The 23,893-nt window shown below is 43.9% G+C and overlaps 1 protein-coding gene across 2 annotated transcripts in view; it reads left to right on the top strand.

Annotated features, from left to right (window-relative positions):
* Positions 1–23,893, top strand: part of LOC124804712 (phospholipid-transporting ATPase ID) — a 538,289-nt gene that overhangs the window by 314,717 nt on the left and 199,679 nt on the right. For both annotated transcript variants that reach the window (XM_047264976.1, XM_047264975.1), the window contains exon 3: positions 17,475–17,687. In XM_047264976.1, coding sequence (XP_047120932.1) covers positions 17,475–17,687 — 213 coding nt within the window. The remainder of the gene's footprint in view (positions 1–17,474; positions 17,688–23,893) is intronic.

Below are 23,893 nucleotides of genomic sequence, written 5' to 3'. Positions count from 1 at the left end.
GTGTCCAGGACGTTGTGACACCCGTCCTCGAACACTGTGATGGACCAGGATTAGTCTCTTCAGTCATTTCGAGAAAACAGCAGGCAAAACTGAGTACACAAAGCATTTGGTGACGGCTGAGGCGCGAATGCTCGTTGAGGTTGCCAGACGTGTAGCGGTACGTTATGCAGCCATAGCTCCCCCCCCCCCCCTTCCCCCCACCACAAAGTGCCACGATTAAGTGCCATAATAATAATAATAATAGTAGTAGTAGTAGTAGTAGTAGTAGTAGTAGTAGTTCTTCTTCTTCTGTAGTGTTTCAAGGCGGATGTTCTATTCAGTTTATGTTCTGTCTGCTCCAAGTTACGAAGTAATTGTGATCTGTGCACATATTTAAACAAATACAAGGTACTCAATGATGGAATTTTGAAGTCATTTCGTGATTAGAGTACACATCGTTTTTCCTTCCACCAGTAACAGCTGCAAAGGCGAAGAGTTTTGTCTTGCCAGAGCTACGCACGGTTCTACGGAGATAACTGCTTTGGAGGACCTCCACATAACGGCGAAATAATTACATTAGCCGGCCGGCGTGGCCGAGCGGTTCTAGGCGCTACAGTCTGGAGCCGCGCGACCGCTACGGTCGCAGGTTCGAATCCTGCCTCGGGTATGGATGTGTGTGATGTCCTTAGGTTAGTTAGGTTTAATTAGTTCTAAGTTCTAGGGGACTGATGACCTCAAGTGTTAACTCCCATAGTGCTCAGAGCCATTTCAACCATTTTAATTAAATTAAAGGTAAATTAACACACCATACGTCGGGTGACAGACCAAATGTGCGTGTTCCGACTCAGCTCCAAACACATAAGAAGGTTAGGTTATATGTCTGTACCGCCGTTTCAGTTCAGCGTACCGCATCTTCTTTGCAACCAATCTCGATCGTGATAGATAATATTCACGACGTCTCTCCAACGAATAAAAAAGGGTGTTTGAATGTCTCCATCAAATTAGCCTTTCCATTCTCATATAGCGTCGTTAGATAACTTACTTTTTACTTAGTGGTGCTGGTGATGGAGGATGAAACTGGAAAAGAAATGAAGAATGTGACTTCAAAATGCGATTTCCTGGATCTGACGGTGCACGACACTACTATAGCTACTATTCCCATGAACACGGAAGTAAAACATTTTGACCGGTCTCGCCGTTTATCCCCTACCAATAAAATGAGAGGTCGCTGTAGTTTTTATTTTTTGTAAAAAAAAATCCTAGACACTTGTTTTTCTGTTTTAGACCAAAAATCATAATGCGTGACAGTCCTGTTGTGATTGCTCTATCGAAGGTACATCATCTAAAGCTTGGATGACATATGGCAGTCTGCTGTGATACACTTTGAGTTGACGTCGTGTCGTGTGCAAGGTATTCGGAAGAAGAAATAGTAGTAGTAGTAGTAGTAGTAGTAGTAGGTATCTCTAAGGGCAATCTGAGCAACCCTCGTATATTGTTTGCAGATGATGCTGCCGTTTACCGTCTACAAAAGTCATCAGATGATCAAAAATAATTATAAAATTATTTAGACAAGATATCTATATCGTGTGGAAAAAAATGGTAACTGACTCTAAACAATCAAAAGTGTGAGGTCCTCCACATGAGCACTTAACAAAAAAAATAAATAAAAAATAAATAAATTCAGTTAAACGACAAGTGACACAAATTTAAAGCCCGTGGCTTCAACTGAATGCCTGCTTTACTGTCAGAACACTTGCCAGGTGCAACAGGCCTACTAATGAGACTGCCTACACTATGCTTGTCCGTCGTCCCTGGAGTACCGATGTGCGGCATGGAGTCCTTGCCGATAGGATTCGCGGAGGACATTGAAGGCGTTTGAAGATATGGAGCTCGTTGTGTGTCATCACGAAATACAGGCGTGTATATCATGGATACGATAAGCGAGTTGGTGTGGCAATCATAAAATCAATGACTTTTCATTGCCGCGAGATCTTTCCACGAAATTACTGTCACCACATTTTCAGAAGCCAAAATATTTTGTTTACGGTCATCTATATAGGTAAAAACGACTATTGTGATAAAGTAAAATAAAATAAAAATAAAATAAGAACAAACCTAAATAACACACGAAATATTTAACCCCAACAATATGACAGAGGTTTGATGAGTCTAGTAGAAAAGCAAGGAAAAAAGGTTGTTCACAAGGAAAAACGTTTCGTACACAACGCACCTTATGTCTCGACATATTCTCCTTTGAGGGATATGCATTGTCTCTTCCGGTTTTTTCATTCCATCGGCAAAATAGGTTCAGTCAATCTCTGCAAAACACTCGTTGATTGAAACTATCACTGCCTGTCTTCCCAGCAATCCAGAGTTTCAATGTAGAGAACTGTATGAAGTCACTTATGGCTAAGTCTGGTGAATAAGGTGGAAGAGGAACCAATTAAAAGCCCAATTCATGCCATTGTTATTGCTGCTGCTGATGTATGGGATTGTGCAATATCCTGGTGAAAGAACACATTTTTGCGTCCAAACCTTGGTCTTTTTCCAGCTAATGCAAGTGTAAAATGATCCAACACTGAAGCATAATAAGGTCCAGTTACTGTCCTACCTTTTCCCCGGTAATCTATGAAGATTATTCCTTGAAAAATCCCCAGAGACAGTGCCCATCACCTTAACCAGCTGACGAAATAGTGTTCGCCTTCTTCAGTGCGCTTTCACCAGCCTTTGCTCATTGTTTTGACTGCCATTTTGACTCTGGATACTGGTTTCTCAACAGTCACGGACCAGCGCAAAAGATCTTGAGGATTGCGATTAAATATTGCCAGACATTGTGTGGAAATGTAGTGCCGGATGCGATTTTGGTCAATTGTGAGCAATCACAGCACCCACCTCTCATACAGTTACTTCCAAGCCAATCCTTCGTGCAGGAGACTGTGCACTCGCTCACTTGAGATGCCTACAGTCTCAGCAATCTCACAAACTTTTATTCGGCAGTCTTTTATTACCATATCATGGATTTAGTCAATGGTTTTCGTTGTGGTGACCTCAATTGAACGGCCGGAGTGCACCTCGTCTTCGGTGCTTGTCCGACCACATTCACAGTTCATAAATTCAAAATAAATCTTCATCCAGTTATGTTTTGTCTTGTGCGGCTATCCAATCCTTGAAATGAAAATGTTTAATAACAGCACGAAACTCGGTTTCTCCATTTTCAGTCACAGTCGACAATTTGACCAGTTGGCTGTCAACAATGAACTGTACATTCTACATTGTTGAAATTCTTTACACGATCCTTGGAGTAATCAAGCTTACCAACCATGAAGGCGCAACAGAAATGTTCCATTCTTACATGGAACTTTACCAGACTTATCAAATCACCCTTGTAGAATTGAACAAACGGAATAATTTTGGGAAGTAGTAGTTTTGGGTAGGTACAAACTAAATGTACGGCAGTAAGAATAACGACACCATTCGAAAACAGGTACTAACCCAAAAATCAAGAACACAAAATTTCCAACATTCCCCACAACCAAGAAATGCAAAAACGTAAACCATGGGTATCGTAAATTTCACTTGATTTATATAGCTGAAATTAAGCGCTCGTTACTGAGAAACAAATATACAATTCGAAAACCCAATACCGCAAATTTCAGGTGACCTATTCGGCAGCTAAAACGAACCCCACAGGGGGAGGGAGGGGGGGGGGAGGGAGGCGGGGGCACTCAAATAGTCACATCAGTTATCCAAACCTTTCTTCAGCCTCTCTCTCTTCTCTGTTTAGTTTTGCAGCAGTACGCCATTCTCCACTTCTATCTGCCTTCCTCTTCATTTCCACATATGTAAAGCATCCCACGTCACACATAATCTGCTGCATGTAAGACTTGGTCGTCTGTGGCGATTCCTTCCCTCATTGTTCCAGTGATGCTGTTGTCGTAAAATGTGTTCTAAGAGGTTCTCTCTTCTTGTTTGGATGTGCCTCAACAGAGATTTAGTTTCCTGTACTCTTGTCAGTACCTCTTCATTGGTAAGTATCACAAACGTAACGTAACCAACGTTGATAAACCAATATCCACGTTATCTATCATCCACAATCCAACCAAAAACACGAATACGAGAGCTATTCTGAAAGTAGGGAACGTTTTGGCATTTAAAAAGCTAAGTACAAGAAAAACACTTTATTATATACATCTGAAAGAGCGACTGACATACTACTTTTCCACATAGTCACGAAACACATTGAGGCAATTATCGTAGCAGTGGACAAGCTTTGAAAGACCTTCGTCGTAAAATTCTGCCGCCTGAGACTTCAGCCAGCGAGTCACGCCGGCCTGGAGTTCCGCGACGTCTTCAAAGCGCTGCGTTGCAAGCTAGTTCATCATCTTGGGAAACAAGTGAAAGTCGCTTGATGCAAGATCGGGCCTGTAGGACGGATGAGGGAAAATTGCCCATTTTAATGAATTAAGGAGTTCTTTAGTGCGGTTTGCCGTGTGAGGTCGGGCATTCTCGTGCAAAAACAAAATTTTGGACTCCTTCAATAAAATTCTTCAGGGTATCAGACCGCATCGTCTTAATTTAAAATGCGCCAACGTTTCGGCCAACGTTGCAGCTAGCCTTCATCAGGGCCTTACGTTAACTGCTAAATGAACACACTTGGTTCCTTAAATAGCTGCACGAGAAAACCGTGTCGTTACTTGATTGGCGGTAAAAGGAGGAGGAGGAGGGGTGAAAGGTATGCTTTTATTGGTGTTTCCTTTATTATCTGTCATTGGCTGAAATAGCTGTTTTCTATTCGTCTTTATATTAATCCACCCCATTGGAGGAGACGGACGAATAGCGAACAGGTGTTGAAAAGCCGACATCAAACCAATTTTCCGAAGCAGAAACAAAATATCAGACATGCTCGGTTCTACCAACGATGCAGTTGACAAACTACACACAGCTGGCGTGTATGAAATTGGTTTGTCTACATAATTGGTTAGTCTACATCGGTGAGACGGGACGTCCGATTAGCACAAGGCTCTCGGAACATGAAAGATATATCCGCCTGAAACAACACACTGTCAGCAGTGGCGGAACACCGAGACGAGTGCGGGAAACCAATATTTTTTCAAGAAGCCCGCGTCCTGGCGAAACAGCCTCTCACTTTCAAAAGAAAGATGAGAGAGGCGATAGAAATAGCCAAAAGACCCGCCAACATGAATAGAGAGGACGGGTACAAGCTTCCGAGGTCTTGGCTGCCTGCAATAACAGGGCTACGGAGCGGCGGCGGAGCCGTGGCGGCCCATGCAGACACACGGAGAGCCGCAGTAGTGGTCGCGAGCACACAAAGCAATGGCACGCCGCAGCCGGCTTCTGGACAGCATGGAAACAGTGTGACGTCACAGCCATCACCTGTTCGCTATTCGTCCGTCTCCTCCAATGGGGTGGATTAATATAAACACCAATAGAAAACAGCTATTTCAGCCAATGACAGATAATAAAGGAAACACCAATAAAAGCATACCTTTCACCCCTCCTCCTCCTCCTCCTTTTACCGCCAATCAAGTAACGACACGGTTTTCTCGTGCAGCTATTTAAGGAACCAAGTGTGTTCATTTAGCAGTGCCACACCCCACCATCTGCACTTAACACTCCCATCACTACACAGGACATCAGCCTCACACTCCGCACTAAACGCAACACTGCTCCCGGCCACGACTGCGTTACCTACCGCCACCTCAAACACTGCCCTCCCTCCTTCCTTTCCCTCCTTGCCGCCCTCTACAATGTCATCCTTGCCACTGGCTTCTATCCCGACCTGTGGAAAACCTCCCGTATCCTGATGTTCTCCAAACCCAATAAGCCTCCATCTGATGCCTCTTCCTATCGTCCTATCTGTCTCACGTCGGTGTTCAGCAAGCTCTTGGAATCCATCCTTTCCCGGCGCATCCATCTCCACCTCCACCAAAACCACCTCCTCCCAAACACCCAATGTGGCTTTCGACCTTCCTTCTCTGCTGATGACCAACTCCTCCGCCTCACTCATCTCCTCTCCCTCCAGCTTAACTCCCGTCGCTCCGCCATTTTTGTCTCACTTGACCTTGAAAAGGCCTACGACCGTGTCTGGCATCCCGGTCTCCTGTTTAAACTCCAAACCTACGCCCTTCCTATCAACTACATCCGTCTGGTGGCCTCCTTCCTCTCCCGCCGCCCCTCCTACGTTACCATCCATCATGCCAATTCCCGCACCTTCTACCCCTCTGCCGGTGTGCCCCAGGGCTCTGTCCTCTCCCCTCTCCTCTACCTCCTGTACACAGCAGATATGCCCCAACCCCCCCCTCCAGTGCACCTCTTGCAATATGCTGATGACACCGCATTCCTCGCCCTCACTCCTACCCTCCAACGGTCCCAACGCCTTCTCCAGAATCATCTTGACCTTTTTGCTGCATGGTGTAACCAATGGCTCCTGAAACTCAATCCTTCCAAGACCCAGGCAATCATCGTAGGTCGTACCACTCGCTCCTTCCGGCTCCTGGATTTCTCCCTTACTGTCTGCGCACGTCCTGTCCGTCTCACCCCCACCCTCACCTACCTTGGCCTCACCATTGACCGTCACCTCACCTGGACCCCTCATCTCCGATCCATCCAATCCAAAGCCCACAACCGCCTCCGCCTCCTCAAACTCCTCTCTGGCCGGACATGGGGGTTGCACCCCTCTACCATCCTCCACACCTACAAATCCTTAATCCGTCCCATCCTCTGTTATGCCAGTCCTGCCTGGATATCTGCCCCCCCCAAATTCTATCAGTCCCTCCAGATCCTTGAGCGTCATGCACTCCGCCTCGCCTTCCGTATCCACCTCCCGTCCCCCACGCGGCTCCTCTATGATCTCATTCCTTTCCCCCATCCGCTCCTCTTCCTCGAACATATCCGCATCCTCTACACCTCCCGCCGTCTTGAACCCCCTCACCCCCTGGTTGCTCCTCTCCTCTCCCATCCTCGCCCCCTGCCCCGTCTTCACCGTTGTGTCCCCCCTACCCTCCATCTCTACACCCTCCATCTCCTTTCCCAAGGTGGCTTCCGTCAACTCCCCCTCCCGGATGATGCCCTCTCTCCCTCCATTTATCCTTCCTATCAACTCTGATCCTCCCTCCCCCTCCTTTCCTCTGTCCTTTCCCTGGGCTCCCTCTTCCCCCCCCCTTCCGTCCTGTTTCCTCCCCACTACACCTCTCCCTACCTCCCTTCTCCCCCCCAGTCCTTTTGTATTCCCCTCCTCTGCCTACCCCCCTCCCTGTCGCGTCTGCCCCCCACCCCTCTTATGGGTCCTCATCCTCCATCAGCTCCTTTCCCGGTTCCCCCCCCCCCTTCGCTTTTACTCTCCTTTCCCCCCCTTTTTGTTTTCCCATCTCCTGTTCAGTTTCCCCCCACCTGCTCTCGACTGTGGTGTCACCTTTGCCGACTTTTTCGTGCTGTGTTCTAGTGACTATTCAGTGTTGTGTTGCGAACAGAAACCATGCTGTCGCTGGGTGTGCGTTTTATATACTTTGCGAACAGAATCCAGACTGTCGCCGTGTTTTTTTTTAATTGTCTATTGTTTCCCCTGTCTGCTCCGTATGTATTTTTATTCGCTTCATCATCCCTCTGTTGTTTGTTTTCATTTCCCCATTTTCTTTTCACCTTGTTACTCAATGAGTCCCCGATTTTATCGCCTGTTTTTTATTATTATTTATTCTCCTGCTCTTTGTCAGAAAACCTGTAGGCTGCAGAGCGGCGTCCTAAGCTGCTGCCAGCCCGCCCCCTTCGGGGGGGAATTGAAATTCAATAAAGGAAAAAAAAAAAACAAAAAAAATTTCATTTAGCAGTTAACGTAAGGCCCTGATGAAGGCTAGCTGCAACGCTGGCCGAAACGTTGGCGCATTTTAAATTAAGACGATGCGGTCTGATACCCTGAAGAATTTCATTGAAGAAGACAACGGCCGCGGAAGCCTACGCTTACAAAATTTTGGACGTCAGCTCTCCTCGGCGTTTGATTTGAGCTGCTCTGCTAAGACTCTGTAAAGTTTGACAGTACCGGGCAGAATTTATGGTTGCTCCACGTTCGAGAAAATCAATAAGCAGCACACCTTGCCTACCCCAAAACAATGTCGCCATCAACTTCCTTGCTGACGAGGTTTGCAAACATTTTTTTGGCTTTTGGGGGGACCTTGTGTGCCCTCACTCTATGAACTGAAATTTTGTCTCGCAATGGACGTGTTTCACCTGTCTCGTCACCGGTTGCGATTCGGTCCAGTAATGAATAAGCATGTTTGTGGTAGGCTCCCAGAAATGTCAATGTTGCCCCCATTAGCTGTTCTTTATGGAACTCTGTAAGCATTTTGAACACCCATCATGCACAAAATTTGGGATAGGCTAACTTTTGAGTGACAATTTCAAACAAGAAAGGCCGTGAAACTTGTGGAAAAGAAAGTGAAAGCTCCGTTATTGTGAAGCGACGGTTTTCACGAATCATTTCATTAACTCTAGCGACAAGATTGTCATTCACAATGCTTGGGCGTCCACTCCTCTCTTCATCATGAACGTTGGCTCGGCCATTTTTAAACTGAATGCACCATTTCTGGACGGAACATTCACTCATTACGTTGTTTCCGTACACTTCGCACAGTTCACGATAAATTTCTATAGGTTTTATGTTTTTTGCCGAGAAAAACTATATCATAAACCACATCTCACAACTGGCGGGATTTTCAAGTGCAGCGCACATTTCAGTTTCGAACATCGAAAAAACCAGACACGCAAAGACGTTCCCGCTATCACGGATGGATGCCGACTGAGCTCCCGAGCACGCACATACCAAAATATACGCGATCGGCGCGCGCCTAGCGGCGTCAGACGGAAACAGTCCATACTGTCTGAATAGCCCTCGTACATCAGCCACAATACACAAAATCAAAGTACGTCACAAGCAAACCGGCACGAACTTTTGAAATAACAAACTGACACACTCAACTCTCAACGTTAAATGACTGACTATATTACCTACCTAACAAAACATGCTTCAGGACATATACATCCAACACAAGAGAGCGTCGCAGGATATTGAATACCCAGTCTACAGACTCGACCCAACTCAAGAACACTGCGCCACTATGACGTCGCGCCACACAACGTAACATGTAACGACAAAAAAGACAAGAAAAGGAAAGTGCTTTTTTTACCGTCGGTGTACAGCTAGTAAATATGCTGACATCCTTTCAAAAGGTGCTACTATATTTAGTAAATTTCGTCAGAGAGAGAGAGAGAGAGAGAGAGAGAGAGAGAGAGAGAGAGAGAGAGAGAGGGGGGGGGGGGGGGGGGGGAGTTATCGAGAAGGTAAACTGACAACCGCGGATGATTTTCACTCGTCTGATCGTGGGGTGCCATAGTGCTTGCCAGTCAAGCGGCCGTGTGAGTTTGCGACTTCTCGATACGTGCTCTTGTATTGATCGCCCTGTGGTGTGGGCCCACTTGTTGCTGCTTTTGCTGAGTTCATTTCGGAAGATTACTAAAGCGAACAAGTGTGCAACACCGTCCTTCCAAGCTGCCAGTGCAGCGATGAAGGTGGTCATCTATTTTTTACGTCAAATGTGTCTAAGGTAAATATATATTGCGGCGTCCTAACACTAAACCTATGAAGCGCTTAATCACAGAATTGTAAACTCCGAATTCTGTATGTAGGCTTTTAATCTCATATTAGCAGAGGAAGTTGCAAATTGGTACACAGTTCAGTTGAACTTCGCGATACTAACCGCTCCCAATCCCATTGCCAATATCTGGTAGATATTTATTGACAAAATCTTACTCTCCGTGATGTAATCATACAGCCTTTGATTCACAAGTCTACGCAATAATAAACAGCCATAATTGCAGCACAAAAACGAACAATCGTATACAAAAAAAGTTACTAGTTACTGTTATTCTTTTGTTCGTGTACATGCTGTTCATTTTTGGAACACAGCCTACGACCAGCTTAGAGACAGAAGTGATGACACTTTCTGCAGGACCTGACCATCATTTTGCAGGACAATGCTCAAGCACGTATAGTGCAAGCTGTTACTGATTTTTCTGACTGTTGGGGCTGCTAAGTGCTATACCACCTTCTGCACTCCCCTGGCTTAAGCCCTCGTGAGTTCAACTCGATTTCTAAACTGAAGGAAACACTTCACGGCATTCGTTTCAGAACAGCTACAAATTCGTCGGCCAACAGACCGCGCCGCTCAAACTGTCAACACAACTGGAACTGCTAAGAGTATCCTACGACTTCCACATCGCTGGCAACGGGTTGTACACAATGCTGGTGACTACGTTGAAGACCGGTAAAAATTTGAAATACGTATCTATTTTGTACGAGCTGTAAATAAGTAGTTGCCACTATTAAAGTTCCAACCCTCGTAGTAAACCGAGGGAGGTGGCACAGTGGTTAGCACACTGGACTCGCATTCGGGAGGACGACGGTTCAATCCCGCGTCCGGCCATCCTGATTTAGGTTTTCCGTGATTTCCCTAAATCGCTTCAGCCAAATGCCGGGATGGTTCCTTTGACGGGCACGACCGATTTCCCTCCCCATCCTTCCCTAATCCGATGAGACCGATGACCTCGCTGTTTGGTCTCTTCCCCCAAAACAACCCCCAACCCTCGTAGTAACGATCAGCATGCACGCCTGAAACGTTATTTATTTCAATCCTGTTTATCTGCACCGCCAAGAACATTAATAACTATAGTTTTGTGCTCATAAGCATCTGGAGATGACACGAGCGTTAATGAGCAGGACTGTCCTCATTAAACGTAAGTCCTCCAGACTTCAATGGAGTTTAGGTGCAGGAAAATTATAGGATCACCTGCTGCAACTCTTCTTAAAAATTAGATTTAAAATAGTGTCTTGATTATTACGCTTCAGTTCAAGCAGAACTCTTGACAGCTGAGGGAAAGACAACGGTTATGAACTGTACTGCAGTATTTTCTGCCGAATGTAAGACACTGAAAGTTCCTCTGTTTTTCTCATCAGACGTGCGTTAACTGTCCACTTACTTACCCTGATTACTGTTTCCTACACTGAATTGGAACCGTTCATTATTGCACTCGTCCATTCAGTTTCATTCACTTCGCAAGTATTTTTCTCCAATTAACTGTTTATCGACAATAAACCACCAGAAAAAAAACGTAACTGCACCTGCGGCTGCAGACATTTCTATTAATAACTGCTATTACAGTCATATCTACTGTCTCAAGTCGAAAGGTACATCGACTGCCGTCTTCCATTCTCTGCTGTCGATCACTCTTCGCTATCGATTTTTCAATTTAGGGTCGTACACGTATCACACCACAGGTGACTCGTTCCGTTTGAAAATCTTCTCTTGTTCACTCTGTTAGTATGAGATTTCAATTTTATCTCATTCCACTCTGTTTCGTTCCAGTTTTCATAATGTTTTATTCTGTTCTTATCTCATATTACTTATAGAATCGCCGGCCACTGTGGCTGAGCGGTTCTAGGTGCTTCAGTCCGGAACCGCGTGACTGCTACGGTCGCAGGTTCAAATCCTGCCTCGGGCGTGGATGTGTGTGGTTAGTTAGATTTAAGTAGTTCTAAGTTCTAGGGGGCTGAGGAACTCAGATGTTAAGTCCCATAGTGCTCAGAACCATTTGAACCATTTTGAACTTATAGTATCCAACGTAGAGCAGTGTGTCGCTTTTCTTAGAAATCTCATTTCCGCTATCTGAATATCGTTCGTCTCTTTGTAACGAGACCCAACCACTCGGTCCCATTTCAGAATGTGTGGCACCATTATTTTAGGATTTTTTTGTTCCGTTGCCTTTCAACGCCTTGTCAGCGTTGTGTTTGTTGTTCTCCATCTCATCGTAAATTTTGTCAACCAACAAGTCACTAAAATGGTTCAAATGGCTCTGAGCACTATGCCACTTAACTTCTGAGGTCATCAGTCGCCTAGAACTTAGAACTAATTAAACCTAACTAACCTAAGGACATCACACACATCCATGCCCGAGGCAGGATTCGAATCTGCGACCGGAGCGGTCGCTCGGTTCCAGACTGTAGCGCCTAGAACCGCACGGCCACTCCGGCCGGCACAAGTCAATAAAGTATGACATCTGTTTAAGATGAGCCACCGATAATTGTCTGTGAATGTATAGGATGTGGCTATAATTTTCAACGTTTGTTTAAATAACTGTATTAGCTTGCATTACAGTATTTTGTTACTTGTATTGAAAATGTTCAGTTTCTTCAGCGTATCATTACACGTTTTTACCTTAGAGTATACAGCCTGCCGAAGATATTAAAAATGTCTCACCTCGGCGGTTTGTGATTTCCTCTTGTTTGATCTGCTTAAGGTCAATTTCTCGCGTCTGCATATTACAGGGTGGGTTGCCACTTCCTAGCAGATCAAAACTGTGTGGCGGACAGTGACAAGAATCTGAGACCTTTGTCTTTCGCAGGGAAATGCTGTATAGATTGAGTATCCAAACATGACTCACGTCTCGCCATCACAGTCCTCCTTCCGTCGGTACCTCATCTCCTACCTTTCAGACTTCACTGAAGTTATCCCGCATTCTTTGGGAGATTAGCACACGTAGAGGAAAGCATATTGCTGAAGCGTGGCTCAGCCACGGCCTGGGGAATTGTTTACAGAATGACTTCTCACCGTGAAGCGTATTGCGCTGATTTGAAAGTCTTAATCTGCCAGGAAGTTTCAATCAGGGCACGCTCGCTGCAGAATGAAAATTCATTCAAGGAGACTGACTCTTGGCACGATATTTCGGCTGATAACCATTCACTCATTTTCAGGTGAGAGTTTTTATCTGGAGATTGCTAGTTCACATCGTTAACTTTCTACCAGATATTGGCACGGAGACGTATGCGCAGAGGCAGGCTTTACATCTACATCTACATGGTCACATTTAGGTGCCTGGCAGAGGGTTCATCGAACCACCTTCACAATTCTCTATTATTCCAATCTCGTATAGCGCGCGGAAAGAATGAACACCTATATCTTTCCGTAAGAGCTCTGATTTCCCTTATTTTATCGTATTGATCGTTCGCCCCTATATAGGTCGGTGCAAACAAAATATTTTCGCATTCGGATGAAAAGTTGATGATTGGAATTTCGTTAGAAGATTCCGTCACAACGAAAAAGCCTTCTTTTAATGATTTCCAGCCCAAATCCTGTATCATTTTTGTGACACTCTCACCCATATTTCGCGATAATACAAAACTTGCTGCCTTTCTTTGAACTTTTTCGATGTACTCCGTCAGTCCTTTCTGGTAAGGATCCCACACCGCGCAGCAGTATTCTGAAAGAGAACGGACAAGCGTAGTGTAGGCAGTCTCCTTAGTAGGTCTATTACATTTTCTAAGTGTCCTGCCAATAAAACGCAGTCTTTGGTTAGCCTTTCCCACAACATTTTCTATGTGTTACTTCCAATTTAAGTAGTTCGTAATTGTAATACCTAAGTATTTAGTTGAATTTACGGCTTTTAGATTAGACTGATTTATCGTGTAACAGCAGTTTGAGTTCCTTTTAGCACTCATGTGGATGACCTCACACTTTTCGTTATTTAGGGTCAACTGCCACTTTTTGCACCATTCCGATATTTCTTCTAAATCGTTTTGCAGTTTGTTTTGATCTTCTGATGATTTTATTAGTCGATAAACGACAACGTCATCTGCAAACAACCGAAGACGGCTGCTCAGATTGTCTCCCAAATCGCTTATATAGATAAGGAACAGCAAAGGGCCTATAACACTACCTTGGTGAACGCCAGAAATCACTTCTGTTTTACTCGATGACTTTCCGTCAATTACTACGAACTGTGACCTCTCTGACAGGAAATCACAAATCCAGTCACATAACTGAAACGATATTTCATAAGCACGCAATTTCACTACGAGCCGGTTTTGTGGTACAGTGTCAAAAGCCTTCCGGAAATCCAGAAATACGAAATCGATCTGAAATGCGTTGTCAATAGCACTCAACACTTCATGTGAATAAAGAGCTAGTTGTGTTTCACAGGAACAATGTTTTCTAAACCCATGTTGGCTGTGTGTCAATAGACCGATTTCTTCGAGGTAATTCATAATGTTCGATCACATTTTTGTATAGGGTAGAGCTCCTCCATGCCCACACCGGCATGATGGCCAACACAACAGATCTACTGCCATCTCTGCATAGTGGTTAGTTTTCACTGAGTGAGATCTTCGTAGGATGTGGGTACTGCTATGTTAGCGTACGTCTGGTTATGATTAACCATTAATACGCGCTCGTGTGTAGACAGATTGGATCGAAAGTTTAACGAAGGGTAGCGATTTGAAGGGCAGAGTGTATGGTAGTGTTGGCGGTTTGTTTGTGCGTTAGTGTGAGAGTTTATCTCCTTCCCTGCTGTTTCCTGTCGGTCGGCTATGAGCAGCTGGCGTATCCAGTCAGTACGGCTGATGTGCAGGGGATCGCTGATGTCGATGTCGCCTTTGAGTGTGTGTTAGCTTGCCGTAGGTGGTTATGCCCTAGCTAGCAGCCTCTTTGGCCGCTTATGCTTCCACTTACGGTTGTGATCGTAGTTCCGCAGAGTTCCATTGTTAGTGTCTCGAGTTCCAGTATCGTCGGGTGGCGAGTTTTTTGAATACTTCCTGGCAGATTAAAACTGTGTGCCCGACCGAGACTCGAACTCGGGACCTTTGCCTTTCGCGGGCGAGTGCTCTACCATCTGAGCTACCGAAGCACGACTCACGCCCGGTCCTCACAGCTTGACTTCTGCCAGTATCTCGTCTCCTACCTTCCAAGCTTTACAGAAGCTCTCCTGCGAACCTTCAGCGCACACTCCGCTGCAGAGTGAAAATATCATTCTGGAAACTTCCTTGAGTGTTTCAAGGCGGCGTTCATTGTGAAGAGCGGCGGTGCTAGTGTAGCGTGGAGCGTTGCTAATGATACGTAGCACTTTTTTCTGTACGACCTGTAGGCGTGTAAGAGCTGCATATCCCCCGACAGGAGCTGCGTACCTCATCAGAGGTCTGATCGGTGTTACGTATATCGACCTCGATGCCCTATTATTTGGTGTGCTTTCCCTATGGAGCGTTGGGTAGAGAGGTTTGAGCCTCACGTGTGCTCTGTTGGCAACGTATTCTGTGTGGTTCCTCCGTGGAAGTTTCCTGACCAGCCAGACACCGAGGTAAGTTATCTTAACACTCTCGTGGAAAAATATCAGGCGTGCATGTTCTATTTATTTATTTATTTATTGTTCCGTGGGACCAAATTAGGACCGAGCGAGGTGGCGCAGTGGTTCGACACTGGACTCGCATTCGGGAGGACGACGGTTCAATTCCGCGTCCGGCCATCCTGATTTAGGTTTTCCGTGATTTCCCTAAATCGCTCCAGGCAAATGCCTGGATGGTTCCTTTCAAAGGGCACGGCCGACTTCCTTCCCTAATCCGATGAGACCGATGACCTCGCTGTCTGGTCTCCTTCCCCGATACAACCAACCAACCAACCAAATTAGGGAGAAGTCTCCATGGTCATGGAACGAGTCAATACATGAAATTATAACACGATAGTAGAAACAGGTAAAATGAAATATAAAAAACATATTCAGGCGATACGTCTTAAGTTTAAATAAAGAAAATCAACAATGTAACTCTGGAATGTGCTTAATTTTCCAGCTCTTCCAGCAGCTCGTCGACAGAATATGAGTGAGCCTTGAGGAAACTCTTCAGTTTAGACTTAAAAGAGTTGGCCTACTGCTAAGATTTTTGAGTTCTTGTGGTAGCTTATTGAAAATGGATGCAGCAGAATACTGCACTCCTTTCTGCACAAGAGTCAAGGAAGTGCATTCTACATGCAGATTTGATTTCTGCCTAGTATTAACTGAGTGAAAGCTGCTAACTCTTGGGAATTAGGCTAATATTGCTAACATTAAGCGACATTAAAGAAAATATATACTGTGAGGGCAATGTCAGAATTCCCAGACTATTGAATAGGGGTCGACAAGAGGTTCTCGAACTTACACCACATATAGCTCGAACAGCCCGTTTTTGAGCCAAAAATACCCTTTTTGAATCAGAAGAATTACCCCAAAAAATAATACCATATGACATAAGCGTATGAAAATATGCGAAGTAGACTACTTTTCGTGTTGAACTGTCACTTATTTCAGATACTGTTCTAATGGTATATAAAGCAGCATTTAGTTTCTGAACAAGATCCTGGACGTGGGCTTTCCACAACAGCTTACTATCTATCCGAACGCCTAGGAACTTGAACTGTTCCGTCTCGCTTATAATATGCCCATTCTGTGTGATCAAAATATCGGTTCTTGTTGAATTGTGAGTTAGAAACTGTAAGAACTGAGTCTTACTGTGATTCAGCATCAAATTATTTTTCACAAGCCACGAACTTATTTCTTGAACTACATTATTTGATAATGTTTCAATATTACACACATGATCCTTCACTACCAAGCTGGTGTCATCAGCAAACAGAAATATTTTTGAATCGCCTGTAATACTGGAACGCGTATCATTTATATAAATAAGAAACAGCAGTGGCCCCAACACCGACCCTTGGGGAACGCCCCACTTAACAGTGCAGTTAGGTCCTTATGTTTGTTTAATTCTTGTATAATTAACTGGTTTCCAATTTTAACGACTTAGTCAACAGATAGAAAGAAGGATCCTTTATTGTATGATTATATGATAGCGGAACAAACACTGGTAGCAGTTACTTCTGTAAAATATCTGGGAGTATGCGTGTCGGAACGATTTGAAGTGGAATGATCACATAAAATTAATTGTTGGTAAGGCGGGTACCAGGTTGAGATTCATTGGGAGAGTCCTTAGAAAATGTAGTCCATCAACAAAGGAGGTGGCTTACAAAACACTCGTTCGACCTATACTTGAGTACTGCTCATCAGTGTGGGATCCGTACCAGATCGGGTTGACGGAGGAGATTGAGAAGATCCAAAGAAGAGCGGCGCGTTTCGTTACAGGGTTATTTGGTAAGCGCGATAGCGTTACGGAGATGTTTAGCAAACTCAAGTGGCAGACTCTGCAAGAGAGGCGCTCTGCATCACGGTGTAGCTTGCTGTCCAGGTATCGAGAGGGTGCGTTTCTGGATGAGGTATCGAATATATTGCTTCCCCCAACTTATACCTCCCGAGGAGATCACGAATGTAAAATTAGAGAGATTCGAGCGCGCACGGAGGCTTTCCGAGATTCGTTCTTCCCGCGAAGCATACGCGACTGGAACAGAAAAGGGAGGTAATGACAGAGATACGTAAAGTGCCCTCCGCCACACACCGTTGGGTGGCTTGCGGAGTATAAATGGGAACCATTCATTATTACGCACAATTTATTTCGATCTGTTCGATCGAAAGCTTTTTCAGGATCTATAAAACCGGCGTGGGTTCCAGGATTAAACTTTTGGCCTCCTAGTCTCCGATCCCGAGGGAGGTTAACCGAGGGTGTATATGTGTTGCAGAACAACTACATCAAGACGTCCAAGTACAGCGTGCTGACGTTCCTGCCGCTGAACCTGTTCGAGCAGTTCCAGCGGCTCGCCAACTTCTACTTCCTGTGCCTGCTCGTGCTGCAGATGATCCCCGCCATCTCGTCGCTCACGCCCATCACGACGGCGGTGCCGCTGCTCGGCGTGCTCGCCCTCACCGCCATCAAGGACGCCTACGACGATTATGTGAGTGCTCGCAGCATGGAGAGGCACACAGGGTAGCATGTAGCAGTAGAGACAAGCTACGGTTAAAACACTCACCCAGTCCCAGTCACAGGTTGCATATCTAACAACGTCCAGGGCAAAAAAAAAAAAAAAAAGCTTTCCAGTAAGTCTTATATTTATTGATCGATCTTAAAAATTTATCGATAGGAAATGCAAAATGGTTAAACAGGGATGGATAGAGGACGAATGTAAGGACGTAGAGGCTTATCTCACTAGGGGTAAGATACATACTCCCTACAAGAAAATTAAATAGACGTTTGGAGAAAAGAGAACCACTTGTATGAATATCAAGAGCTCAGATGGAAACCCAGTTCTAAGCAAAGAAGGGAAAGCAGAAAGGTGGAAGGAGTATACAGAGGGTCTTTACAGGGGCGATGTTCTTGAGGACAATATTGTGGAAATGGAAGTGGAGGTAGACGAAGATGAAATGGGAGATACGATACTGCGTGAAGTGTTTGACAGAGCACTGAAAGACCTGAGTCCAAACAAGGCCCCGGGAGTGGACAACATTCCATTAGAACTACTGACGGCCTTGGGAGAGCCAGGTCTAACAAAACTCTACCATCTAGTGAGCAAGATGTATGAGACAGGCGAAATACCGCCAGACTTCAAGAAGAATATAATAATTCCAATCCCAAAGAAAGCAGGTGCTGACAGATGTGAAAATTACCGAACAATCAGTTTAATAAGTCACGGCTGCAAAATACTAACGTGAATTCTTTACAGACGAATGGAAAAACTGGTAGAAGCCGACCTCGGCGAAGATCAGTTTGGATTCCGCAGAAATGTTGGATCACGTGAGGCAATACTGACCCTACGACTTACCTTAGAAAATAGATTAAGGAGAGGCAAACCTACGTTCCTAGCATTTGTAGACTTAGAGAAAGCTTTTGACAATGTTGACTGGAATACTCTCTTTCAAATTCTAAAGGTGGCAGGGGTAAAATACAGGGAGCGAAAGGCTATTTACCATTTGTACAGAAACCAGATGGTAGTTATGAGAGTCAAGGGACAGGAAAGGGAAGCAGTGGTTGGGAAGGGAGTGAGACAGGGTTGTAGCCCATCCCCGATGTTATTCAATCTGTATATTGAGCAAGCAGTAAAGGAAACAAAAGGAAAATTTGGAGTAGGTATTAAAATCCATGGAGAAGAAATAAAAACTTTGAGGTTCGCCGATAGCATTGTAATTCCATCAGAGACAGCAAAGGACTTTGAAGAGCAGTTGAACGGAATGGACAGTGTCTTGAAAGGAGGGTATAAGATGAACATCAACAAAAGCAAAACAAGGATAATGGAATGTAGTCGAATTAATTCGGGTGATGCTGAGGGAATTAGATTAGGAAATGAGACACTTAAAGTGGTAAAGGAGTTTTTCTATTTGGGGAGCAGAATAACTGATGTCGGTCGAAGTAGAGAGGATATAAAATGTAGACTGGCAATGCCATGGAAAGCGTTTCTGAAGAACAGAAATTTGTTAACATCGAGTATAGATTTAAGTGTCAGGAAGTCATTTCTGAAAGTATTTGTATGGAGTGTAGCAATGTATGGAAGTGAAACCTGGACGATAAATAGTTTGGACAAGAAGAGAATAGAAGCTTTTGAAATGTGGTGTTACAGAAGAATGCTGAAGATCAGATGGGTAGATCACATAACTGATTGCTTTTGTTGATGTTCATCTTACACCCTCCTTTCAAGACACTGTCCATTCCGTTCAACTGCTCTTCCAAGTCCTTTGCTGTCTCTGACAGAATTACAATGCCATCGGCGAACCTCAATATACAGATTGAATAGCATCGGGGAGAGGCTACAACCCTGTCTCACTCCCTTCCCAACCACTGCTTCCCTTTCATTTCCCTCGACTCTTATAACTGCCATCTGCTTTCCGTACAACTTGTAAATAGCCTTTTGCTCCCTGTATTTTACCCCTGCCACCTTCAGAATTTGAAAGAGAGTATTCCAGTCAACATTGTCAAAAGCTATGCGGCAGTAAAATTGTACTGCAGTCATCCTCAAATGCTGGTTTTCTAAATTTACTCAGTAGCGATTCACGAAAAGAATTCGTGTAAAGAGTGGCAGCTGACTCCAAATATAGATAAATGTAAATTAATGCAGACGAATAGGAAAAAGAATCCTGTAATGTCTGAATACTCCATTAGTAGTTTAGCGCTTGACACAGACACGTCGATTAAATATTTGGGAGTAACATTGCAGAGCGATATGAAGTGGGACAAGCATGTAATGGCAGTTGTGGGGAAGGTGGATAGTGGTCTTCGGTTCATTGGTAGAATTTTGGGAAGATGTGGTTCATCTGTAAAGGAGACCGCTTATAAAACACTAATACGACATATTCTTGAGTACTGCTCGAGAGTTTGGGATCCCTATCAGGTCGGATTGAGGGCGGACATACAAGCAATTCAGAGGCGGGCCGCTAGATTTGTTACTGGTAGGTTTGATCATCACGCGTGTGTTACGGAAACGCTTCAGGAACTCGGGAACAGCGGATCTACGGAAAGAGGTAGGACGACAGTGAAGCTACCATTAGGTGCTAAATGGTTGGACGTCCACGACTCTTCACATAGCATGGGGTCCGGGGTCTTGTCTGTACTGTAAAGTAGGACAGATGGTGATGTGTGGCATCTCTGTTGAAAGAACTCAAAGCTGATACTCGCACAAGTGTTTTGGAGCACACTGTTCAAAGTACAGTGTTGAACTCCACAGCAGACCACCCCTATGTGATCACATTTTAATCCTATTTCAGTGGGCACGGGACCATCGGGATTCGACCTCCAATCAATGGAAACGCGTCAGCTTTGTGGGTGAATCACATTTTTGATACACTAGGTCGATGGTCGTCTCCAAAACGCCATGATCGAGGTGAACATTGGCTTGAAACGTGTGGCGCCACGGACGCAGGCTGGTGGAAGTAGTGTTATGTTATGGGAGACATGCTTCTGCACTTGCATGGCACCAGTGGTAGTTACCGAAGACACGCTGCCCACTCTGTGCCACCTGCATCTCTTCGTGCTTGATGTCTTCTCCGATAGTGATGTCATCTTTCAGCAGTAACTGTCCATATCTTGGAGCCAGAACCATGCGACAGTGCTTTGAGAAGCCTTACAGTGAACTCACGTTGTTGGGTCGGCCACCAAACTCGCCTGATTCCTGTGGAATCCATCTGGGTAGCTATCGGGTGCCGTCACCAAGTATGCAAAGCGGCAGCCCATTATTTACGAGAATTACTTGACCTGTGTGTTGACAGCTAATACACATAGTTCCACAAACCTACCAACGAACTGTCGGATCCTTGATATGCAGAATCAGTGAAGTATTTCATTCTACAGATGGACAAAGAAGCTATTAAACAGGTGGTCATAATGTTTTGGCTCATCAGTGCATACCATTCCTCCAGTGTTTCAGAATGAGAGCACTTAGTGACTTCCAACAAACTTTGCACATAATGTAACCTATTCGAAACTTTTTCTCACAGTCACACTCCATAAAATAATGAAAGCTAGATTTTCTTTGTTCATGCAGTAGCATTTAAACATGAGGCATGACAGTTTGGTTTATTACTTCTTTACTACTAAGTCTATTTGCAACACATTTTGTAGGCAGTGTCCGCATAGAACACTGAGGGTGCATGCAAAATAGTATCGTTATATGCCACACAGTTCAGGAGATACGATGTCGTAAATATCAAGACGCGTGAAAAACTACCTTTCCTTAAAACAGAGCACAAATTATGAAGACTGTACCCCTCCATACTAATAAAATCCGCATAAGTGCAAATAGAACTCGTGTATTTAGGGTTTGGTACAAACTTAATTATGTATACTGAGAGTTGAGAACCTCAAAGGGTTCCGCCTGTCAATGATATCAATACAAGCAAGATATATGTTTACCCATTCCTGAGAAAGGGGAGTCTTTACAGGACAGACAGGCAGTAGAATAACAAATGACAAAAAAGCTATTTTTCGTTTGTTACAGTTACAAGTTAACAATTTTCGGATGTTTCTCCTTTAGTTGTACTGGTAATGTGTAACCTCACTTCTTGCCATATTTCAGGGTTATATGTCAACAGCACATACCCTATACATTTTGATGAATGAGGTTATGTGTATCAAAATATTTGACATAAATGGCCTTGTCTTTTTAACTGCATTGACATAGAAGCTTATATTTATTAGACCACCGGGGACTGTAGACCTTAATGTGTGTCATAATTTTCAACTTGATACGTTCACTCATTCTGGAGAGAAAAGGGTTTTTAACCATCGGGTAGACAGACAGACAGGTAGACAGACAGACGGGCGGACAACAAAATGATCCTATAAGGATTCCGTTTTTACCAATTAAAGTCTAGAATGCTAAAAACCAACACAATTAGGATTTTGCGTATTCACACCCTCGATATATTATTGCTCCTCATTAGGCTCATTTTGACAGCTTGTTAGTTACCTAGTTACACTGAAACAAACTAAACAAAGAAGAAGAAGAAGAAGAAGAAGAAGAAGAAGAAGAAGAAGAAGGAGTGGTGGAAATACTCTTTACGCGAAAGACGTTTAGACCACGTGACAAACATTATAGAAAAATTGGCAGACCTATGTCAGTGTCAATATTTTCTATTCTGCTGTGGAAGTTTATTATTTGATAATAGCATGCTGTTAAACTCTTTTTTAACAAATGTAATGTTTTCATGTTTTTATTTCTGTGAACAGTCTGTTGAAGATCACTTTAGGTAGGTGTAATATGTTTTATGATTTAGGACATTGCTGTGTAGTTCTCTGTGAAAGTCATTCCTTCTTACAGTTTCTTATTGTGAACTTGGGTGTTCACTGATATGTATGTGAAACATAGGTTTCACCAGACCAATGCATTATGCTGTAACAGGCAATGTGCATTTGCGTGCTATGAACACTGTACTATTTGGTTTTTTACTGTAGTCTGTAAGAATTCTTCATCTGTAACAGTATATATTCAGATGTTTATTGTAAAATGATATATAATTTAATTTTCAGTTGCTTACAGTTTTTATTGACAATAAATCAATAATTACTGAAAAAGCTTCCCAAAGTGTCTGACCACTGACTTACACAGAAATTACACAGGAACAGCCTTGTGTTATGTAGGATCATGTGAATGTCATGACACATATTGAAAAAAATCAATAGATCTACCTCCTTTGCCAAGAAAGGGCTTAGCACATAGATGACTCACCATGGCTCAATAGTCGTCGTCAGTTTGCTTATAAGGCGCCCAGCGGTTTAGGATCAACATTATATTCCCTGTAGAGGATTGTAAAAGAGAGTATTTTGAGATCAGGGGTTGGAAATTAATACTTCTGGTGGCCTATCGTCTTGAATGAACAATTTATGTGAGGACCGTGTTTGAGAATTGGTTTTATTTCATTGCAAGCAACCACCTGCTGCACAGACATTGGTGACACTACCTTGAAAATCTATACACAGTTATCTTTGATGATTCCATAGTGGAGTTCGCCACATACTACAGTCTGTATATCATTGTAGGAAATTACAAAGACAGCAAGGGTGGATAAATGCAAGGTGTATGGGACAGGTGGCTTAATAGCTAAGGCATCGATTTACTGACAACAGTAATATGCTGATGAATGGAAAGGAAAATTGAGGATCTGTTAGATGATAAGTTTGGCTTTAGGAAATGGAAAACGCCAAAGAGGCAGTTCTGATGTTGCACTTGATAATGGAAGCAAGACTTAATGAAAATAAAGACCACTTGACCACTTTATCGGATTCATCAACCAGCAATAAGCCTTCGATAACATAAAATGTTGTATGATGTTTAGAGTTCTATAGATGAGGATGGTAATATACAATATATATAAGAAACAAAAAGGGGACAATAAGAATGGAAGACCAAGAAGTAGTTCTTGACATAGATTGCATTCCTGTCTTACTCCCTTTGTTTCTGCACTGTTGTTCAACCTATACCTCGAAGAAGCAATTAAAGAAATGAAAGAAAGGTTTGGAAGTGTGCTAAAAATTCAGAGTGTAAGGTCACCAGTGATAAGATTTGCTAATGACATTGCACTATCCTCAGTGAAGGTGAAGAAGAATTAGTCCTACAGGACCTGTTGAATGGAATGAAGAGTCTAATAAGAATAGGATACTGACTGAGAATAAATCAAA

The sequence above is a fragment of the Schistocerca piceifrons genome, chromosome 7 (genome assembly GCF_021461385.2).
Source record: "Schistocerca piceifrons isolate TAMUIC-IGC-003096 chromosome 7, iqSchPice1.1, whole genome shotgun sequence".
Classification (NCBI taxonomy): Eukaryota; Metazoa; Arthropoda; class Insecta; order Orthoptera; family Acrididae; genus Schistocerca; species Schistocerca piceifrons.
The sequence above is the reverse complement of the archived record's forward strand: the minus strand, read 5'-3'. Positions and strand labels throughout refer to the sequence as shown.